The sequence below is a fragment of the Pseudopipra pipra genome, chromosome 9 (genome assembly GCF_036250125.1).
Source record: "Pseudopipra pipra isolate bDixPip1 chromosome 9, bDixPip1.hap1, whole genome shotgun sequence".
NCBI lineage: Eukaryota > Metazoa > Chordata > Aves > Passeriformes > Pipridae > Pseudopipra > Pseudopipra pipra.
In genome coordinates this window covers 1,555,268-1,572,375 of record NC_087557.1, presented here as the reverse complement: position 1 = coordinate 1,572,375, position 17,108 = coordinate 1,555,268, and the positions used below count along the sequence as shown (strand labels likewise).

Genomic DNA, 17,108 nt, shown 5'->3' with positions numbered 1-17,108 from the left:
TTACTCATTGCAACATTCCTGTGTTACACTCCATTCTACATTAAAAATGTTATTTTCCTTATAATATATTCTTGTTTAAATACTAAAAAAATATATTCTTGTTTAAATGCTAATCAAGAAGCTTAAAAGAAACCTTATCATAGGCTGCTGAAGAGTATTTTAAATTGCAAAGATTAAAACTTAGAAGAGGTTTATTATAACATACAATAGGATTTGGAGATGCTTTCCAAGGTCTTCTGCCCTGTGCTGGGATTGGCAGAGGTACCAAACCCAAAGTCTGAGCCCCTGCACAAGAGTCCAGTTGCTCACCTTCAACTTCTGATAATAAATGTGACTTGGCCACTTTTAGACCAATCTAAGTCATACCAGGGTTGACTGGAAAAAGACAGTGGGCTGAAAATCTGAATTTTCACATTTTAGATAGATTTTATATTGGTACAAAACAGTTCAGTTAAAAAGCAAAATTTGCAGAAAAAATTGACTTTTATGAAACTCCTCTCTTAAGTAAATTCACTTATGTAAATTCACTTCTTCTTGTCTGTGCCCCAGAGTCTGTGCCCTAAGGGTCATGAGAAGAAGGATGGGCAGGAGGGAAATGAGGAAGGGGTTTATTAGGGAACTGAAAGTGTGCAATCATTAAATTCTTTGTGAATAAACACCAACAATGGAGTAAGGAGAACTTGATTTGAGGAGAATTGAGTGTGGCTGTGAACTGGAAGGTGGGGCTGGCTTTGTGCAAGTCAAGCAAATCTAGACTAGCCTAAAATCTGATGATGAATTGCTCTGTCAAAGCTTTATTCAAGTGGGTGCTTTTACGGCCATTTAAAGATAAAGAATCTTATTCACAACCTCCCATTGCTGCCTACCCATTCATGTGCTGAATCATGAGCACGGTAACTTATTTTGTACAGGAAGGATCTGCCTGTGAAAATGGAGCTAGAGGCAAATAAATAAAAATTTTATTAGTCACTCAGGATGATTTACATGACTTCCAGTTCCTCCAGTAAATTCTGTAGTTGCTGACAAGAAGCAAACAGATTTAATGTGATGAGGAGTTGCACATCCTCCTCTCAATCTAATTTGGTCTCAGAAAAACTGTTATGAAATTGCTGAAGCCAATAGTTCCTCAGTCTGTCTCCTGCTTCCAGGTCTATAAGGGAAGAAGAAAAAAAAAACCTTAAAAATTCTGTCCTGCAGTCTGGTCTTGTAGTATCAGGCTGAAATCAGAAGGGACAGAAATCTTGTGGGAACCTTTTCAAGGGAGCTTCCCTGACCATTTCTGCAAGGTCAGGAGATGCAAATAAGCTCTTAATTTTTCTAGAACCAGTTCCAAATCTGCTGTACAGTTAAAGATGATGACTTTTTCAATGTGTTTCGTTTGCACTCAGCACCCCGAGGGGCTGTTTTATGTTGAGGGACACGTGCAGATTTTTCAGTTCTTTAACAAATTACACATGGAAAGGGCTTTGTACTTGTCTTGCCATTGCATCCCACTGAAGATGGAGAGTGGGAAGTACTGCTAAAATAGCTCCTTGTGCCTGGAAAAGGACACACACCTTGCAAATCGTGTTTGCAGCAGCCCAACTTTATTCAAATCATGTGCAACTTTACCAGTGTCATGTTGGATGTGGCAGCTGAAGTCGTGGTACACCTGACTATTGAATAAACAAATGTTTAAGAAGATGGTGATAAATGTTCACTTGTTTGCAAAGAAGGTTTAAAGGCAGTTATGAGAAATATTTACAACAAAGGGTGGCTGAGGAAGTGACTTCAAAGGGGAAATCAGCTTCCTACAAAATCAGGACCCCTGGGGATTTTAATTCTCTATTCACAAAGCCTCATACGAGAAGTGGTTTTATTTTTGCTGTTGCATTTAAAACTCAGGCTGTGAGGCACTACTGATCTTGGCTCACTGTAAGCCATTGCCTGCCCTTGTTTTTTTCCTATTTCAAGTGATATTTTAACTGGAAAGCCTCACACATTTGGCACCTATTTCCTAAGGGGTGCAGAGCTCTTGCTGGCACTCTGGGGGAGGTGTGGACTTCACTCTCAGACAGAAGATCTCAGGAGATGTTTTGGGAAGTGACCAAGAGGTGTAGAAACCAATCCCCTGGGCTCTGCTGAAGCAGAGTGCTTTTCAAAGTCTCATCTCTCCTTAAATGTTCCAATGTTTGTTCTATACTTAGGGCACATATTAATTTGGTCTTCATGGAGGGTGTTCATATGCTCCTCAAATTTCCCTCAAAATGAGGCAAATATTCTTTTTCTTTCTGCAGACTGGGGAAGAACACATGGATAAAACACTGAAGTTTCCATCTCCGCCTACTCAGCAGGAGAGCTCTCATAATTGAATGAGAACCACATCTGATATAGAGTGAAGATTATTGAGAACACCCAAGGGTACTATACAGCAATGTCAGCTTGCTTTTGGGACAGTTTTATATATTTTAATTGATCCATTTAATGATCAGATTGGGAAATCTTGTCTTTACCGTCCACACTGGGCCAGTTCTGATGACAAACACTGAAACACTTCACCCAGCCAACAGTCAAAAGAAGGTGGGTCATTGTCCCAGTGCCAGAAATACATCCTGAATTTGGCCGAAATTCTACCAATTCATTGGACACTCAGAAAGTTCAGTCCATTTCTAATTTAGAAATGCTTTTCCCCCCCTGCTTTCACTGAAATTCTCTGTGCTATAAAAATCTCAGCCCTGATTCACTTGGAATGGTGTCTCCTCCTCTGTCTCACTTGACATAATACCTTTTCACCATGTGCTCTGGGATGAGGTCGGGTCACTGGTCACACATCCCCACCTTATGTAAGAACTTCTGTTTCACATCCGAGCCAGCTCAACGCAGATTGGTTTTAATTAGCACCTACAACTGCTCCTTTGCAACTCTGCCATTGTTTGTTAGGCAGGAATAATTAATATTGTCTGGGCAACAGGCTGCAAAGCCACAGCTGAAGGGCCATCAAGTCGTGTCAGTTCTCAGGGCAAGGTTTGGAAGGTGCTGAAGAGCATATCTGGAGTTGGCATTGTGGCTTTTAGCTGATGATTTTTGGGGCTTAAAATCATATTAAAAGTTACTTTTGCAGGCTCACAGAGCTGGGTTTTTACCCCAAAGTCGTGATGCTTCTTGGGGTCTTGGTTTCATCTCCTGCCTCTGAAGACCCACCAGCACACATTCAGGAATATCCTTATTAGCCACAGCCTGTGTGACCTGCAGTGTTTCTTTGATGAATGCCCATGAAAGCATTTTCTTTGGGTAGATCTTCATGGTTTAGGGATGGGAAGGTGAGAGAAACATACCTTCTCCAGTCTCCACGGGGCTTGGAGTCATGGGCACTGCTTTCACTCCTTGGCCCATCTTGGGCTGTGTGTGTGTGTGTTTAAAATGTTTCATGCGCTCCCACAGAAAAAGTCAACCACAAATGCAGTGCTTTTGGGGAAAATGAATGGGTGTTAAAGTTCCCTGTCAGCAGGGCAGGTTGGGACAGGGTTAGGGTTAGGGTGGAAGCCTGCAGTAATGAGCTACACCTCGTTACTGGGAAAAATAAAATACACAGCAAGAATGAAGTTCCCCCGTTGTCTTGTGAGTATTTTGGGGTTTATCCTAAGAGAGGAGCCTGGACTACAACTCCGATTTTGGAGGTATTTTCCAACCTTAATGATTCTGTTGAATAAAGATCTGAGACACTTGCAAGCAGGATGCTCCCAGTTGTGTGACACTTTGTGTTTTCCCAGTGCCTTTCAGGTAAGTACCACTAATTTAACAGGAAAAAAAAGATATGGGGGTTACAGTCGGTTGGAAACCGCAATATTTTCAGCTTTCTGTAAATATGCCTTGCCTTGGGCTGGACAGAATCATAGAATCACAGACTGCTTTGGGGTAGAAGGGACCTTAAAGCCCATCCAGTGCCACCCCCTACCATGACAGGGACACCTTCCACCAGGTTGCTCCAAGCCCCGTCCAACCTGGCCTTGGACACTTCCAGGGGTGGGGCACTGATCCATAGATCCTCATGGGTATGCAGAGAGTTGGTTTGAAAATAGATGCTTTGAACATTATTTGCCTTCTTCCTTCTTTGCCCAGACTTGGGGTTTCCATGCTTTGCTTCCTATCCAGTGGGGAACTCCCGTGGGATGAAACAGCTCGGCTTGCCCAGAGCTGAGGACAAGTAACCAGCATGAGTCAAGCTTTGTACCCTGCCCTCTCCCAGTAGCAAACTGGTGAGATCTCACCAGCTTTAACAGGCTCCCTCTCCCCAAGGTGCTCAACTCCCAACTTGCCCAGGCCACCTCTGACTCTGCTTTCTGAAGCTTTAGCGTGTCGGGAAGTGAACACCGAGATTTTGTCTGAGGGCTCAGGATTTTCAGACAAGAAAATCCCAGAAAGGAAAAGTGGTGAATTTCTTGGGCTACCTTTTCCCTTCTCACTTTCTTGACATCTACTTTCTTGTTTGTCTCGCTTCTCAATGGCAGAGGAGGAAGGCAGTAGTTGGGGTTTCTTTTGGATGAGATCAATCCCTTGCCAATACTAATGAAAATGTCTGGACTTAGAGAGTAAGTGAGCACAGGAGTCACTGGAGATTTTATACTAATTTAAAAAAAAAAAGCATCAGAGGGAAAAAAAATTACAATTAGAAAGCAATCATGTATACCTATATATCAGTATAATGTTACATCCAAACTGAAATTCCATATTAAAGGAAGAGGAGCACTCAGCTCTTCCCAAGGAGAGTTTTTTCCATATGATATTTCTTTGTTATACTGCTGCACTTACGCCTTGGCTCTTTTCATACCTTTTAGCCTTTTAGCAAAGGGGTTGGGATCTGTCCCAAATCTTCCTTTGCGAAGCCTAGCCATGATGATGATGGGATCTGTCCCTTCACCTCCTTTTCCATATTCAGAGTATATTAGGATCAGTCCCTTCACCTCCTTTTCCATATTTAGAGTATATTAGGATTTCTCCCTTCACCTCCTTTTCCATATTTAGTATATAGAACTACAGCCTATTCCTTTCTTTCCTATGTGTATATATATATATATATTCTTATAATGTTTAGGTATTTTCCTTCCTTGTCTTCTGAAGGAAACAGCACATATTTGCAATAAGCTTTTCCAGAGCTTTTCCCTTATTTCAGTAGCTGTGAATAGGCAGGGAACAAGTGATGTATCCATTTCCTCTCTCCTTCCTACCCTTACTGCAGCTTGGCCAAAGTACCTGCTGACTTTTCTGGATTGGTGCTGAGAATTGAAGTATTTTCTTGCAATGGAGAAGCTGCTTGTGACAGAAATGTCTCCCAAAATCCAGGCAAAGCAGCTGCCTTGGGAGCACTGTGCTCCAGCTAAAGGCCAGCACACCTCAGTGAGTGTGGAGAAGCAAACCTGGTCAGGTGCCCGCAGGGCTCCGACTCAGCATCCGTAAGGAATTCTTACGCAGTGGGAACGACGAGTGACGTGTGGGACAGCCCTGGGTGAAGGTGATGCTGTTGGTGACCTGCTCCCAAAGCACGGAGCTCTCATGTGCCTGGATGGGTTTCCCTCCTTCACCACATTGCCTCGGGTGAAACAGCTCCCTCAGCCCAGGCTGGAGAGCGAGTATTTTGCAGGGCAGGTTTTTTCCTCTGGGGAACATTCTTGTCTTTTGTATCATCGGGACGTGCCCCTGCTCAGAGGGAAGGAGGAGCTCCTCCGTGATCAAACTATCTCATCCAGCATGTGTGAATCCATCCAGACTGGCCCTTCCCTAATTAGGGCACCCAAAACACCTTCTCCATGGGTGATCTCGCTGCTGCCTCCTCGCTGTGGGTTTTCCCTGCGAGCACCTCGGCGCTGTGGCCGAGCCCGTCATCGTCCCGCTGAAGTGACCAGCCTTGTCTTTGCTCACTCCCTTGCTCAGCTTCCCTTCACAACAGGGACGTGTCAGCAATTAATTAGCTTGCAGAGAGAATGAGTTGACAGGCTGCTAAGGAAACAAAGCCCCACATTGCTCATCCGTGGTCTGTACCTGTCTCTGTTCACCCACAGCCTCTGCTTGCAGCCAGCAGAGGGACTGGAGGGATGCTTTCGTCCTCAGGACGTTGCGCTTTTGGGGCTGAAGATGGTCACTGAAGCGAGGAGGACCGAATTTTAAGCTGAGGAATATTGCTGGAGGTGTTTGGGAGCCTGGGTGCAATAGGAATATGAAGGAACTGCACAGTGGTGGAGGTGGAAAGGAGCTCCAGAGCAGAGGCAGAGCTGTCATATTCTCAGGGATGGAGGCTGGTCAGAAATATTGACCTGGGGGACAGAGGGATGAGCTTTGGACCAAAAAGGATTTTGGGTGGCTGGAAGGAAGGTGGCTCTGGCTGAAGGACAGAGGCTGTGAGAGGACAGGGCACCAATACTGGGATGGGGCAGCACCAGAGGCAGTGCAAAGGGAGTGACAGTGGGGGACTGAGCACAGAAGGGGCCTGAGGTGACATTGGGTGCTGGGGGTGGTGAGTGACTGAGGCAGTACAAGATGCAGGATCCCCTGGGGCGTCTCCTTCCCACCTTCCCCACATTTCTTATCAGAGGTGAAGACGTAGGGAGGAGGGTGGGTGGCCTCAAAGGTGCTCTTGGTAGGAGAGGGTCACACTGCACCAGCTCCTGCTCCCCCATCCCTGTTTTGATGGATCAGAGCCCTGCTCTGGTCCAGTGGTCACCTGCATCCCAAAGCAGTTTCCCCCTCTGGAGTATGCCAAGCACGAAGGGAAACAGCTCTGGACTGTGCTTGCTGGGGAAAGGGAAGTGATAAGGGAGGTCAGCTACACCAAGGCAGTGTTGTGCAACCCCAACACTGCACTTTCCCTGTAAAGCACCTTTAGCATCTCCATCATGGATAAGAGGAGCTGGATTCTCCAGGGATGGCACAGTGAAATCCCTTTTCACCGGTGAGCAAAGGGGAAAAAATTGCTGTATTTGGATGATAGGCATGTCTTGAGAGAATTTAATGCTGTTAGTAATGCCCTGTAATCCTCCATTTGATCTTGAGTGGCAAACCAACTAAAGAACTGTTTCATACTAAATAGTGCTGAAGGAAATCACAAGCAGAAGAGCCCATAAAAGCAATGTTTTCAATTTATTTATATAAACAATTGCATTTTTGCAACACTGTTGTCCTACAAAAATAAAGTGAAAAACTATTCACAGAATTTTCAATAAATAATCTCAAACATACACATTTATCACGAGCAAGTTGAACCCAGCCAAACCCAGCAGGCTGGGTCCCATCACAGACAGTGACAGTTGAAATGTGGCTGCAGAGTACAAAATGCAGAGTGAACAGGATTCCTTGCTGAAGCAGCTTGTAACTTAACTCCAGTGACATGCTCTGAGGACTTCCTCTTTGCCTACCCCAAAACAACTAGATCTGTCCAGACTTGCCTCCCCTTGTGAGCCCAACACTTTTCCTCAGTTAACAGCAGAAGGGTGCTCCGAAGGGTGTTCCAGAGATGGAGCTCATTGACAGGTACATGGTGAACAAGAGTCCCAGCAGTTTTCACTCTTTAGCAAGTGCAGCACCGACCACCTTTGGGTACAAGGTGATTGAAGGTTTTTCCTTCTTCATGCTTCAAACAGAAAAAGGAAAACAAATGCCCTTCTTGCTCCCAAAGCATCCATACCAAAGACCAGCCCAAGTCAGTCCCTGGTATCGATGGCTGCAGGAGATCTTGGTTCAGCTGTTCATGGCAACGAGACCTACACAGCCAAAGGTCAGCACTGCCTCTACACAAATCAGTGGAAACACAAGTCACAGACAAACTACACTATTGCCAGAGTCCTTACAGTGCACAAGCCTCTACAAGTGCGTGAGAGATTCAGATGAGACAGAAAACTCAAGTCCTTTTCCACAAGTAGTCAAGGAATTTTGGGCAGGGGCACAGAGTACCAGGTTGCTGCTCTATTCCAGTCTGAAGTGACATTTTCTTTTTCCCTATAGTTCCCCAGCTGTTTTTATGGGAAGATCATCTTCTACATTTCCTCTCTAGAAATTAAAAAAAGATACCCTTACATGCAAAGTCTGAAGTGCTGGTACAAGATCCTGTGTAACTTATGTGCCCAGATGAGACTAGATATTTTAGTGCTGGATCAGGACAAATATGAGTTTTTGTGCTAGCCAGTTTTAATGAAGCTTAAGCCAATTACTTAAAATGCCTCTGTTTATAAATTATAAATAAAACATTATCCCTCCTCCCCCCAATAAGTAGAACTACAAACTGCATGTACAACTCGTGTACACAGACATAAGCACTTTCAAGGCTCTGTGCCTTGAAGTGCTGCTAAATCTACTCTGTGTTCTGCTCTCTGTGTGTTTGCACAACTGCTCAGCTTTCACTGCTCCCCAATAATCCCCCTGTTTTGGGAACACAAAGCTAAACCAGAGCCACAGCCTAACTACAGCTACACTGTCCTTCTGTCCTTGGAGGGACAGACATCAAATTATCAAGTAAACCAGAGAACTACAGCTATGAAAAGAATACCAGTACCTTGGGCTAAGTTTAAGACCTCCCCAAAGTTACACAATAAAAACAGCTGTATTCCAACACAAGCAGCCTTGCATTGCAGCCTAAGAGTCAGTTATTGCTAAGCTCAGCACCTCATTCTCACCCCCTCACACAACTAATACTTCTGTGACACACGCTTCAAAAAGAAGTAGAAGCCAAGAAAAGCTCTATTTTCTTTAAAAAATTAAATAATAAAAAAGTATTTAAAAATAGTTAGTTTCATGTAAATCCAGAAGTGGATTTACACATAAGGAACCTATAAATTATGATAAAAAAGTGCCTTATCAGCAATGAAGGAGAGGTAGTATCAATGACAAATGCAATGCATTTTCTGACCTTTCATAAATAAGTGAGTCTCAAGTATATGTATTTTTTCATTAATCTTTGAGTTCTCATACTGAATTCATAATCTCTTCTGGCAGTTTTCATTAAGTCAGATTTTTCTTGTTCTTTTAGGTCAACAGCTGTTTTCAAGTTTAAGCTGCTGAGACAAAAACTTGCTTTTGTAGTGTTACGTGACCTATGAAAACCACCAGACAAAGCAGACAAAGCCACCACCACCCCGCTTCATCAAGTATTAAAACAACATAAAAAAAAAAAAAAGAGTTGGAACCTTTGTCCACTTTGGAATACATAGTTCTGTTACAGAAGATTTTAAACAAGGGATTCACCACTGTCCAGCTCATACAGAGAAAATCCCTTTTTGTAAATGGAAGCCTTACCTGAGTAAGGAATCTAAGGCAACCCCCACAGTGAAGATGCTCAAGTGTTTTTTTTTCCTAGTTTTTAAATACTAAGCCATAAATAGAATAAATAACACAGTTAAATAAATAAATAGGTGGGTTTCTACAACTCAGCAGAGCGCTCTTTCAGCAGTAGTGTGGGGTTGATATCTTCCATGGCTGTTTTTGAGGTACTAACGTTAATGGTCGCCTCTGTGGGTTCAGGACTTAGGATGTGGAAGGCAGTGAAGGGACAGCCCTTGACATTGTTGCAGATGAGCTTTTGCAAGGAGGCAGTGTTGATGATGTCAAAGCCCACTTTGCCACCGAAGGTGCTGGGCTTCCAGTACTCAGGGGAGCAGATGGCATTGCCCATCAGTCCCTTCAGGGAGAACGGGGCTCCCATCTCCACCATGGTTTCTCCAAAGATGGCACCTGGGCGTGGCTTTTCCACCAGAAGGCCTGGGTACAGCTCCATGGCATCAATGTCTCCATACAGCTCCTCCAGCTCAGCTGCCATTTCCTTTTCTCCTGTAACGAGTAAAAACCATTAGTGGAAAAATCCTACTTTACTCACAAGACTATCCTGCTCGAGTCCAGCAATAATATTGTAGGACTCTGTGAGCCTTTTAAGGAAGTGGCCCTCATCTGCTCTGAAGGATGAGAACTGTTACCTGTAAGTTCTTCAAAGGATCTGAATGGTTTCAGCATGAAGCGTTTCCTGTACTCGTTCAAGGACTGGTATCTCATTTGCCTGCTCTGGTCGATTGAAGCCTTGGCCACTTTCTGTACTGCAGCAGGAACGTTCTTCCCACCAGCAACCTGGTTAACCAAGATGAAAAGTAGTAAGACCTTCTGATAAGAGTCATGAGGAAGCTGTGCCTTTACAGCCTGTGATTAGTTTTAAACAGCTTTATTCTATTCCCTTGTCCCACGCCCAGCTTATGCCTCTCTTGGTTCACCGGCAACTTGAGGAAGTACCTACCCTGCCAGCACTTTGCTTGGAGAAGGATTTCACCATGTGGGAAAGGCCGTGCTCCAGCATGATGGAGTTGTTGTAGAGGAACTGCTGGAAAGTGTACTCCTGGTCATGGATCTGGAAGGTGTCGGGCAGCAGCGGGTGCCAGTGGTACAGGGTGTTGAACTCGGCTGCGATCCGGTTCTGGTACTGGAACCGCTGGTTGAACAGCAGCTCGGGGTCAAACTTGAGCTTGAAGTGGTACCCACTCAAGTGCTGCACATAGTCCTCAATGACAATCTTGATTGTCTCTCCTGGGGGACAAAGACACAGCAGAGAATATTGGCACTGGTTCCCTGAGAAACTTTAGGCGGTGGAGAAAACACCCTTTCTGAATTGTTCTAAAAAACGCTATATTGATCAGGACAACAAACGCTTCAACATTCTGTAACCTCTCCTAGAAAGCAATTCATCTATTTTATGTGACTAAGGGTGGAACAGTACTTAAAATCCCAGGAGCTTTTGGCTGTGGTAGTGAAGTGCTTTCCATAGCTTGCTTTCCCACACTCCCACCCAAGATGCAGTTCCTTGTACCCTCCCCAGAACAGCACACAGCAGTATCTACACTGTGTTCAGTCACAGGATAGAGGGAGGGGATAATGAAGAAAGTTGATGTCTGAAAGCAAATCTCAGCTTCTGAGCCACTTCATACAACTGTCTTGGTTTACAGTTTCAGTTTGGGCAAGGTCTTTTCAAGCTTGGAGTACATCACCTCTCACATAGGATGAAATACCACTGAGCAGACAATTAGATAAGAGAAATATGTGGAGTTATGTTTTACATAACCTCCTGAACTTTAGACTTAATCACAGCCTTTCTTTTAAAGCATACCTGAACTGACTCAACCCTAGGGGGGAAAAACCCAGGTCTGAGAGCCTGAGGTCATGTAGCCTCACACGCTTTCTCTGAGAAAGGAACCTTCATTTACTGCCTTTTCACTGCTTTCAGTTCTGCTTCCCTTAGATAAGGGAATCGAGCATCCCTTAGCTCAGTTTTCCTCAGTTTTGCCTTCAGCAGAGCTGGGGGAAGCTGCACCTCAGCACAGCCCCGGTGACGGGCCGTGAGGGCGCCGCTCACACACCAATTGATGCAACAGCTTCCCTCTTACTCCACCTCAGAGAGGAGGTTCAGCTGCACGTAGGTGAGGTGACACCCACCTATCAAGATGAGCCTCGCGGTTTGGAAGAGCTGCTCGTCGTCCCACTCGGGGTGCTCCCGTCTGAGGACGTCGCAGACGCGGTTGTGCTCCCGCAGCCAGATCGTGGCGTACATCATCAGCCCTGGCACCAGCCCGAACACCTCCTGCCCCACCGAGAACCGCAGGTGCTCCGGCACGTGGGGGGGGTACAGCATCTCTGCCTGCGTGTCCTTCACTGTCGGGGGGTACATTTCTCCGTCAATCATCTGCCAGGGAGGGAGGGAGAATAAAACAAGAGGTGTGAGCTATGACGCTGAGGAGATAAGCTGCGCTCTGTTCGCACTGACTTTAGTCTTGCGCTTTAGATCAACCACGCACAGAGCACTAATTTAGAAAATACATCATCCAGCAAAAAGGCAAGAATTTTGAGGTATGACATACCTGGTATTTTAGCTTTCCATCCTTTCGGAGTCTCAGTTTAAGTTGCCTCTCCAGAGTCTCTCCATAAATGTGGTTCAAGTCAACCTAAAAAAGAAAAGCATTTGGAACATGAAGCCAACCTGCATTTTTTGCTATTTTAGGATAGGTCCCACTTCTATGGATGCCAATAGGAGCTCACCCCCTAGATGTTTACCTTTTAATTATATTGCTGCTACCTTATAAGTATCAACCACTGATACTTAAGATGAAGCCAAATTATTTCCTGGCAACTGGAGCCATCTCTGAGTAAGAGGGGGTTGTGAAATTGCCAATTTAAAAGGACTCTGTTTAAAGTGTCAGCAACTTTCTATTATGCAGACAGCTCTCTGTATATACAGACACAGTTTACAGCTTTGGTGTAGATAACAAATTACCCTTACAGTGAAGAACTTTGTCTAAAGGCTGCCTGTTTTTTAGGTGAAGATCCTAAATCCAAGTCTGCTTCTGAAGTTCTTTTTAAACTAAGCCTATTAGCAGTACACAAGATGCCTTAGGGCTGGATACAGCTCTTTGGAATTGACAGAGTCCAGGGAAGTTTTGGATACTCACTAGCTTTAGGTGAAAGCAGATTGTTGGGAATAATAAGAGTCATCACTGGGCAGGTACTTTAAACAGAACCACTTGCACAAAGCACGCGGTTCTGACCCAGGAAGAGATGCTGTGGAGTGCTGGGACCTGGCCTAAGAAGAAGTTCTAGAAGGGACAATCCCATGGGTTTGTGGCACATGTGTTTGTGTGCACAGGTGTTTGTGTGCTCCTGAGCACCAGGAGCTGTGTGAGTTGCAGAGCTGTGACGTACCCCGTGGCCGAGGCCTTTGGTGAAGCCGGGTCCCTTCTTGTGGTCTGTCTTGAAGAACTGGTGAGTGAAGTGCTGGGCAAAGAATGTGAACATCACATTTGTGCCTTGTGGGTCAGGAATAAACTTTCTCCTTAGCAAAAACTTCTCCACAATCAGCTTCGAGTCTGGGAGCTCCTTCTTACCTGTGAGAAAGAGTGAGATATTCAAGACAAATCTTTATGTCATACTTAATCTTGTTCCTAACAAAAAGGCTTAAGACTTGCAATGTAATAGTGAAGGACAGCAGCATAGAAATAAGGGGAATATCTGCTTTTCTACGCTCACTTTGTTGATTTTATTAGAAACTTTTAAGTTCCCTGCTTTTAGCATGCAACTCAGTAATGAGAACCAGAAGAATTATCTTTTAGGTCTTCACACAATGTATCCAAAACATGGCTATTCTTCAAGTCCCCGACACTGAAAAAAGTTACAGACAAGGAAGTCTTATAGGAATTTCTACTTATCCTCTTAGAAAATACTAAAAGTGAACATTATGCATCTGGTTTATTCCTTACCTTTAACACCCATCGGTGTTGGACAGTCAAGTCCTACAGGTGGAAGGGATCTTGTGTAGTAGGAAAGATTGGAATAAGCTTCCCAGCTTTTATAACTATAATCAGTATTGTAAGTTGGTGGGCTGTCAATCAAGTGTGATCTTGCTGAAAGACAAAGAAGTATTTGATTACTTTCAACTGTACATTTTAGTCTCAAAAAGTAAATCACAAAGCCAGATCTTTTCCATATACTTGGCAGCAGCTGTAAATTCCACAAGTATCGGGCACTGATGTTAAATAGGATTACAGTTACTGAGTAACAGGACTGGGTCCTGCCTTATCAGCTGGATCGCACTATTAACATGAACAGTTTGGAGCAAAGTTTATGCTGGCAAAATCCTGGATTCTAGCAGAAATTAGAGCAAACTGCACTTTAGCATGTTTCATACAGGTCTGCATCACGCAGAAATCTGGAGTTTTGGGTTGTGTTTTAACCCTAGTGCAATTTAGGCTGTTTATTTTATATACAGACTAACGGAGAGCAATATTCTAGAGTCCCATGAGTTGATTCTGCCAGTTTTAGGAGGATTGGTAGAGAGAATTCATACTTACACGTTAGCACGTATCTCATAATAGCATCCCGCAGGAAGGGAATGTTGTTGATGATATTCCAGACTCCTTGGAAGTGCGTGAGGATGTAGTGGACAGTGTTTGGTGATGGTTTCAGTGTTAGCCTGAGCCACGTGAAGAATTCCGCTGCGAGCAACAATGGGAAGGTTATTACAAACCAGCTGTTGAGAGCAATCTGCAGTGCTGGACTGGGGTTACCAATTTAACTCCCGCGAAGGGAGATTTAAGGTACTCACGTGTCGTGCAGTTTTCCCCGTAGAAGCCCGTCCTCGTGCAGTCGCACTGGTAGCGATCGGGTCCCGTCGTCATGCAGACCCCTCTGTTCTGGCAGGGGTGGGAGCAGCAAGGGTTGGCTGCAAGGGAACCAGAGCTCCATTAGCATCGCACGCGGCCACGCCGGGATTCCCGGGCTTTACACACGGAAGGAGAGCGCCCTGAAGCGTAGCGCTTATCGAGGAGGCATCAGAGGGAGCATCCATCCGCAGCAGCCTTCGGGCTACCAGGGAACAGCTTCTAAAAGCGCAGGAATTCGCCTCCGCTTGCTGACGGCAATAAACCCCCCCGGAAAGGGGGATGACCCCTCACAGCCCAACGGGGGCCTGCCACCCCTAGATCAGACATTAGAGCGATCGCAAGAGAGCAAGAAACACGAAAAGGAAAAGCAGTGAATTAATCCACAGCGCGGCTGTAACGCGGAGCAGGGCGGTGCCGGCGGGACTCACCGGCGTGGCCGGCGGCCAGCAGCGCGGCCAGGAGGGCGCAGGGCAGCAGCAGCATGGCCGTGTGCGGGGCTGTGAGCGGGCTGGGCTCGGCTCGGCTCGGCGGGGGCTCGGCAGCGCCGCGATCCAGTGCCGGTCCCAGGTGCGCCGCGGTGTATTTATGCCGAGCCGCGGCTCTGAGTCACCCCCCGCCCGCCCATCCGGAAACTGCCATCACGGAACGAAAGCTTTCACCGCGCCCGATCGAGCCTCGGCCGCTGCCGCGCCACCGCCGCCGCGGCCGCCGTGAGGGAACGCCGTGAGGGGCGGGAGGAGGCGCCTGGCGGGGGCGGCCCCGGCCCCCTCAGGGCAGGGAGGTGCGGGCAGCTCGGGGGCGCCGGGCGGCTGCCGCCCCTCAGGGCTCACAGCGCACCGAGTTCGGCCCGCACTGTTCACACTCAGTGCTCACAGCCCCCCGAGTTCACACTCAGTGCTCACAGCCCCCCGAGTTCACACTCAGTGCTCACAGCCCCCCGAGTTCACACTCAGGGCTCACAGTCCCCCGTGTTCACACTCAGGGCTCACAGTCCCCCGTGTTCGCACTCAGTGCTCACAGTCCCCCGTGTTCACACTCAGGGCTCACAGTCCCCCGTGTTCGCACTCAGTGCTCACAGCCCCCCGAGTTCACACTCAGGGCTCACAGCCCCCCGTGTTCGCACCCCAGTGTTCACACATCCCCCGTTCTCAGCCCCCCATGTTTCAGCCCCCCGGATTTCACCCCCCCATGTTCATACTCCCGTTGTTCACACTCCCCTCTCTCAGCCCCCGCCATGTTTCAGACCTCCCCATATTTCAGCCCCCCATGTTTCGGCTTCCCATGTTTCAGCCCCCCCTTTTTCAACCCCTATGTTTCAGCCCCCCTCGTGTTTCAGCTCCCCAGATTTCAGCCCCCCAGATTTCAGGCCCCTGTATTTCAGCCCCCCATTTTTCAACCCCCCATGTTTCAGCCCTCCAAATTTCAGCCCCCCAGATTTCAGCTCGCAGTGTTTCAGCCCCCATATTTCAGCCCCCCCATGTTTCAACCCCCGGGTTTCAGCTCCCCCCAGATTTCAACCCCACGTGTCTCAGCCCCCCATATTTCAGCCTCCTACTTTTCAGCTCCCCAGATTTCAGACCCTCCATGTTTCAGTCCCCCCTTTTTCACCTTCCCATGTTTCAGAGCCCCCTTTCTCAGATTGCTCCCTTTTTTCAGACCCCCCCCAAACTGCTCCTTTTCCAAGGGATACTTTAAAACCTCTGGAGTAAATGCGCTTTTCCGACTGCAAAAGTGCTGTGAACACTGTGACTGCAGAGACTAAACGGGCACCACCACAATGCCACTGATTTTGCCCCCTTCCCCCATTCACCCTCAAGCTCTTGGGAATGTGGGGTTCAGCTTATTAATGATTTCATTTTAATATGCTCATTAAGCAGACGGGCACAGGGTCACACACACTGCAGAGCACTCTTGCTGCAGAGAACATGAATATTGAAGGCATTTAGTTTTATTTCTATATATTTGTGCTTCTGATGAGAGCAAATCCCGTTATTTGGCATTTTTGAAGCAACCAGTGATTTTCCACAGCGCTTTTCCTTTAAAACACCCCCCCCCCCCCCAGTCCACAGAGTCATCCTGTAAACAAATTTTTCCCCATTTCCCTCGAGTACCGCAGAGCTTTTGCCACTTGAGGATGCTCTATCTTTTGGTCATGATAATTTGTTACTAATTAGTAAGCTCTACTACTATTTTTAATCTCTGTTGCGTGTGTGAAATTATGAAACCAGGAGGATGTCATGCCGTTGTGCAACTCTGCAGTGTGGAGCTGAGGGCTGCCACCCTCCCATCCCTCACACTTTCGCCCTCTAGGTCAGCATTAAACACCCCCCCCCCCCCTTACTCCTTTAATTAAGATACCTTGTGAGGTTCGATGCTGGTGGTGTTTAAATTGCAAAGTGGTGACTTGACAGAAAGTGGATTCGGGCCAGTTTAAATGAAATTTTATTTTTGATCCTGAAGAATTTTATTGTGGTCAAGTGAATAATTTGTGAGCATCAGCAGTGGCACATCCTGCTTGTTTTAGGGAATGTTGCACTAAAGGCTATGATCACATTATTCTTATGGCATAGGAAAAGGCACATGTTATTTACTGATATATTTATATATTTACATGCATAAACCACTGGCCATGGTCACACACTTGAAGCAGAGGGTGGCTCTTGGCAGCCTGATCCTGTCGGTTGTGGCTGTGTTCGTGTCTTGCTCAGCCTTACCAAGTTTGAAAGGGGGATGTTTTGTTCCTGCATTCCAAGGTGTCATAAGCCAAATGGATTAATTATGGCATTCTGGTGATGTCCAGTGGGTCAGGGTACAGTGCATGGTACACACCATGCCATAGATCAAGGGTCTGGCTTTGTACATTTTATATGTCCATCTTACACTGATTTTATTCCATCTCACAGAGCTTTTCTTGATGATGTTAGATAATTAAACTGTACTGAAAACACTAGGCGAGTG

At 46.2% G+C, this 17,108-nt stretch overlaps 1 protein-coding gene across 1 annotated transcript; it reads right to left on the bottom strand.

Annotated features, from left to right (window-relative positions):
* Positions 1 to 7,098: 7,098 nt before the first annotated feature.
* On the bottom strand, positions 7,099 to 14,815 carry PTGS2 (prostaglandin-endoperoxide synthase 2). Its single transcript, XM_064664036.1, has 10 exons — positions 14,579 to 14,815; positions 14,093 to 14,209; positions 13,839 to 13,982; positions 13,248 to 13,391; positions 12,694 to 12,875; positions 11,856 to 11,939; positions 11,434 to 11,680; positions 10,244 to 10,530; positions 9,933 to 10,080; positions 7,099 to 9,789 (listed from the first exon to the last, which is right to left on the bottom strand). The coding sequence occupies exons 1-10, from the start codon at positions 14,631 to 14,633 to the stop codon at positions 9,383 to 9,385; spliced, it is 1,815 nt and encodes a 604-aa protein (XP_064520106.1). The 5' UTR covers positions 14,634 to 14,815; the 3' UTR covers positions 7,099 to 9,382.
* Positions 14,816 to 17,108: the final 2,293 nt, after the last annotated feature.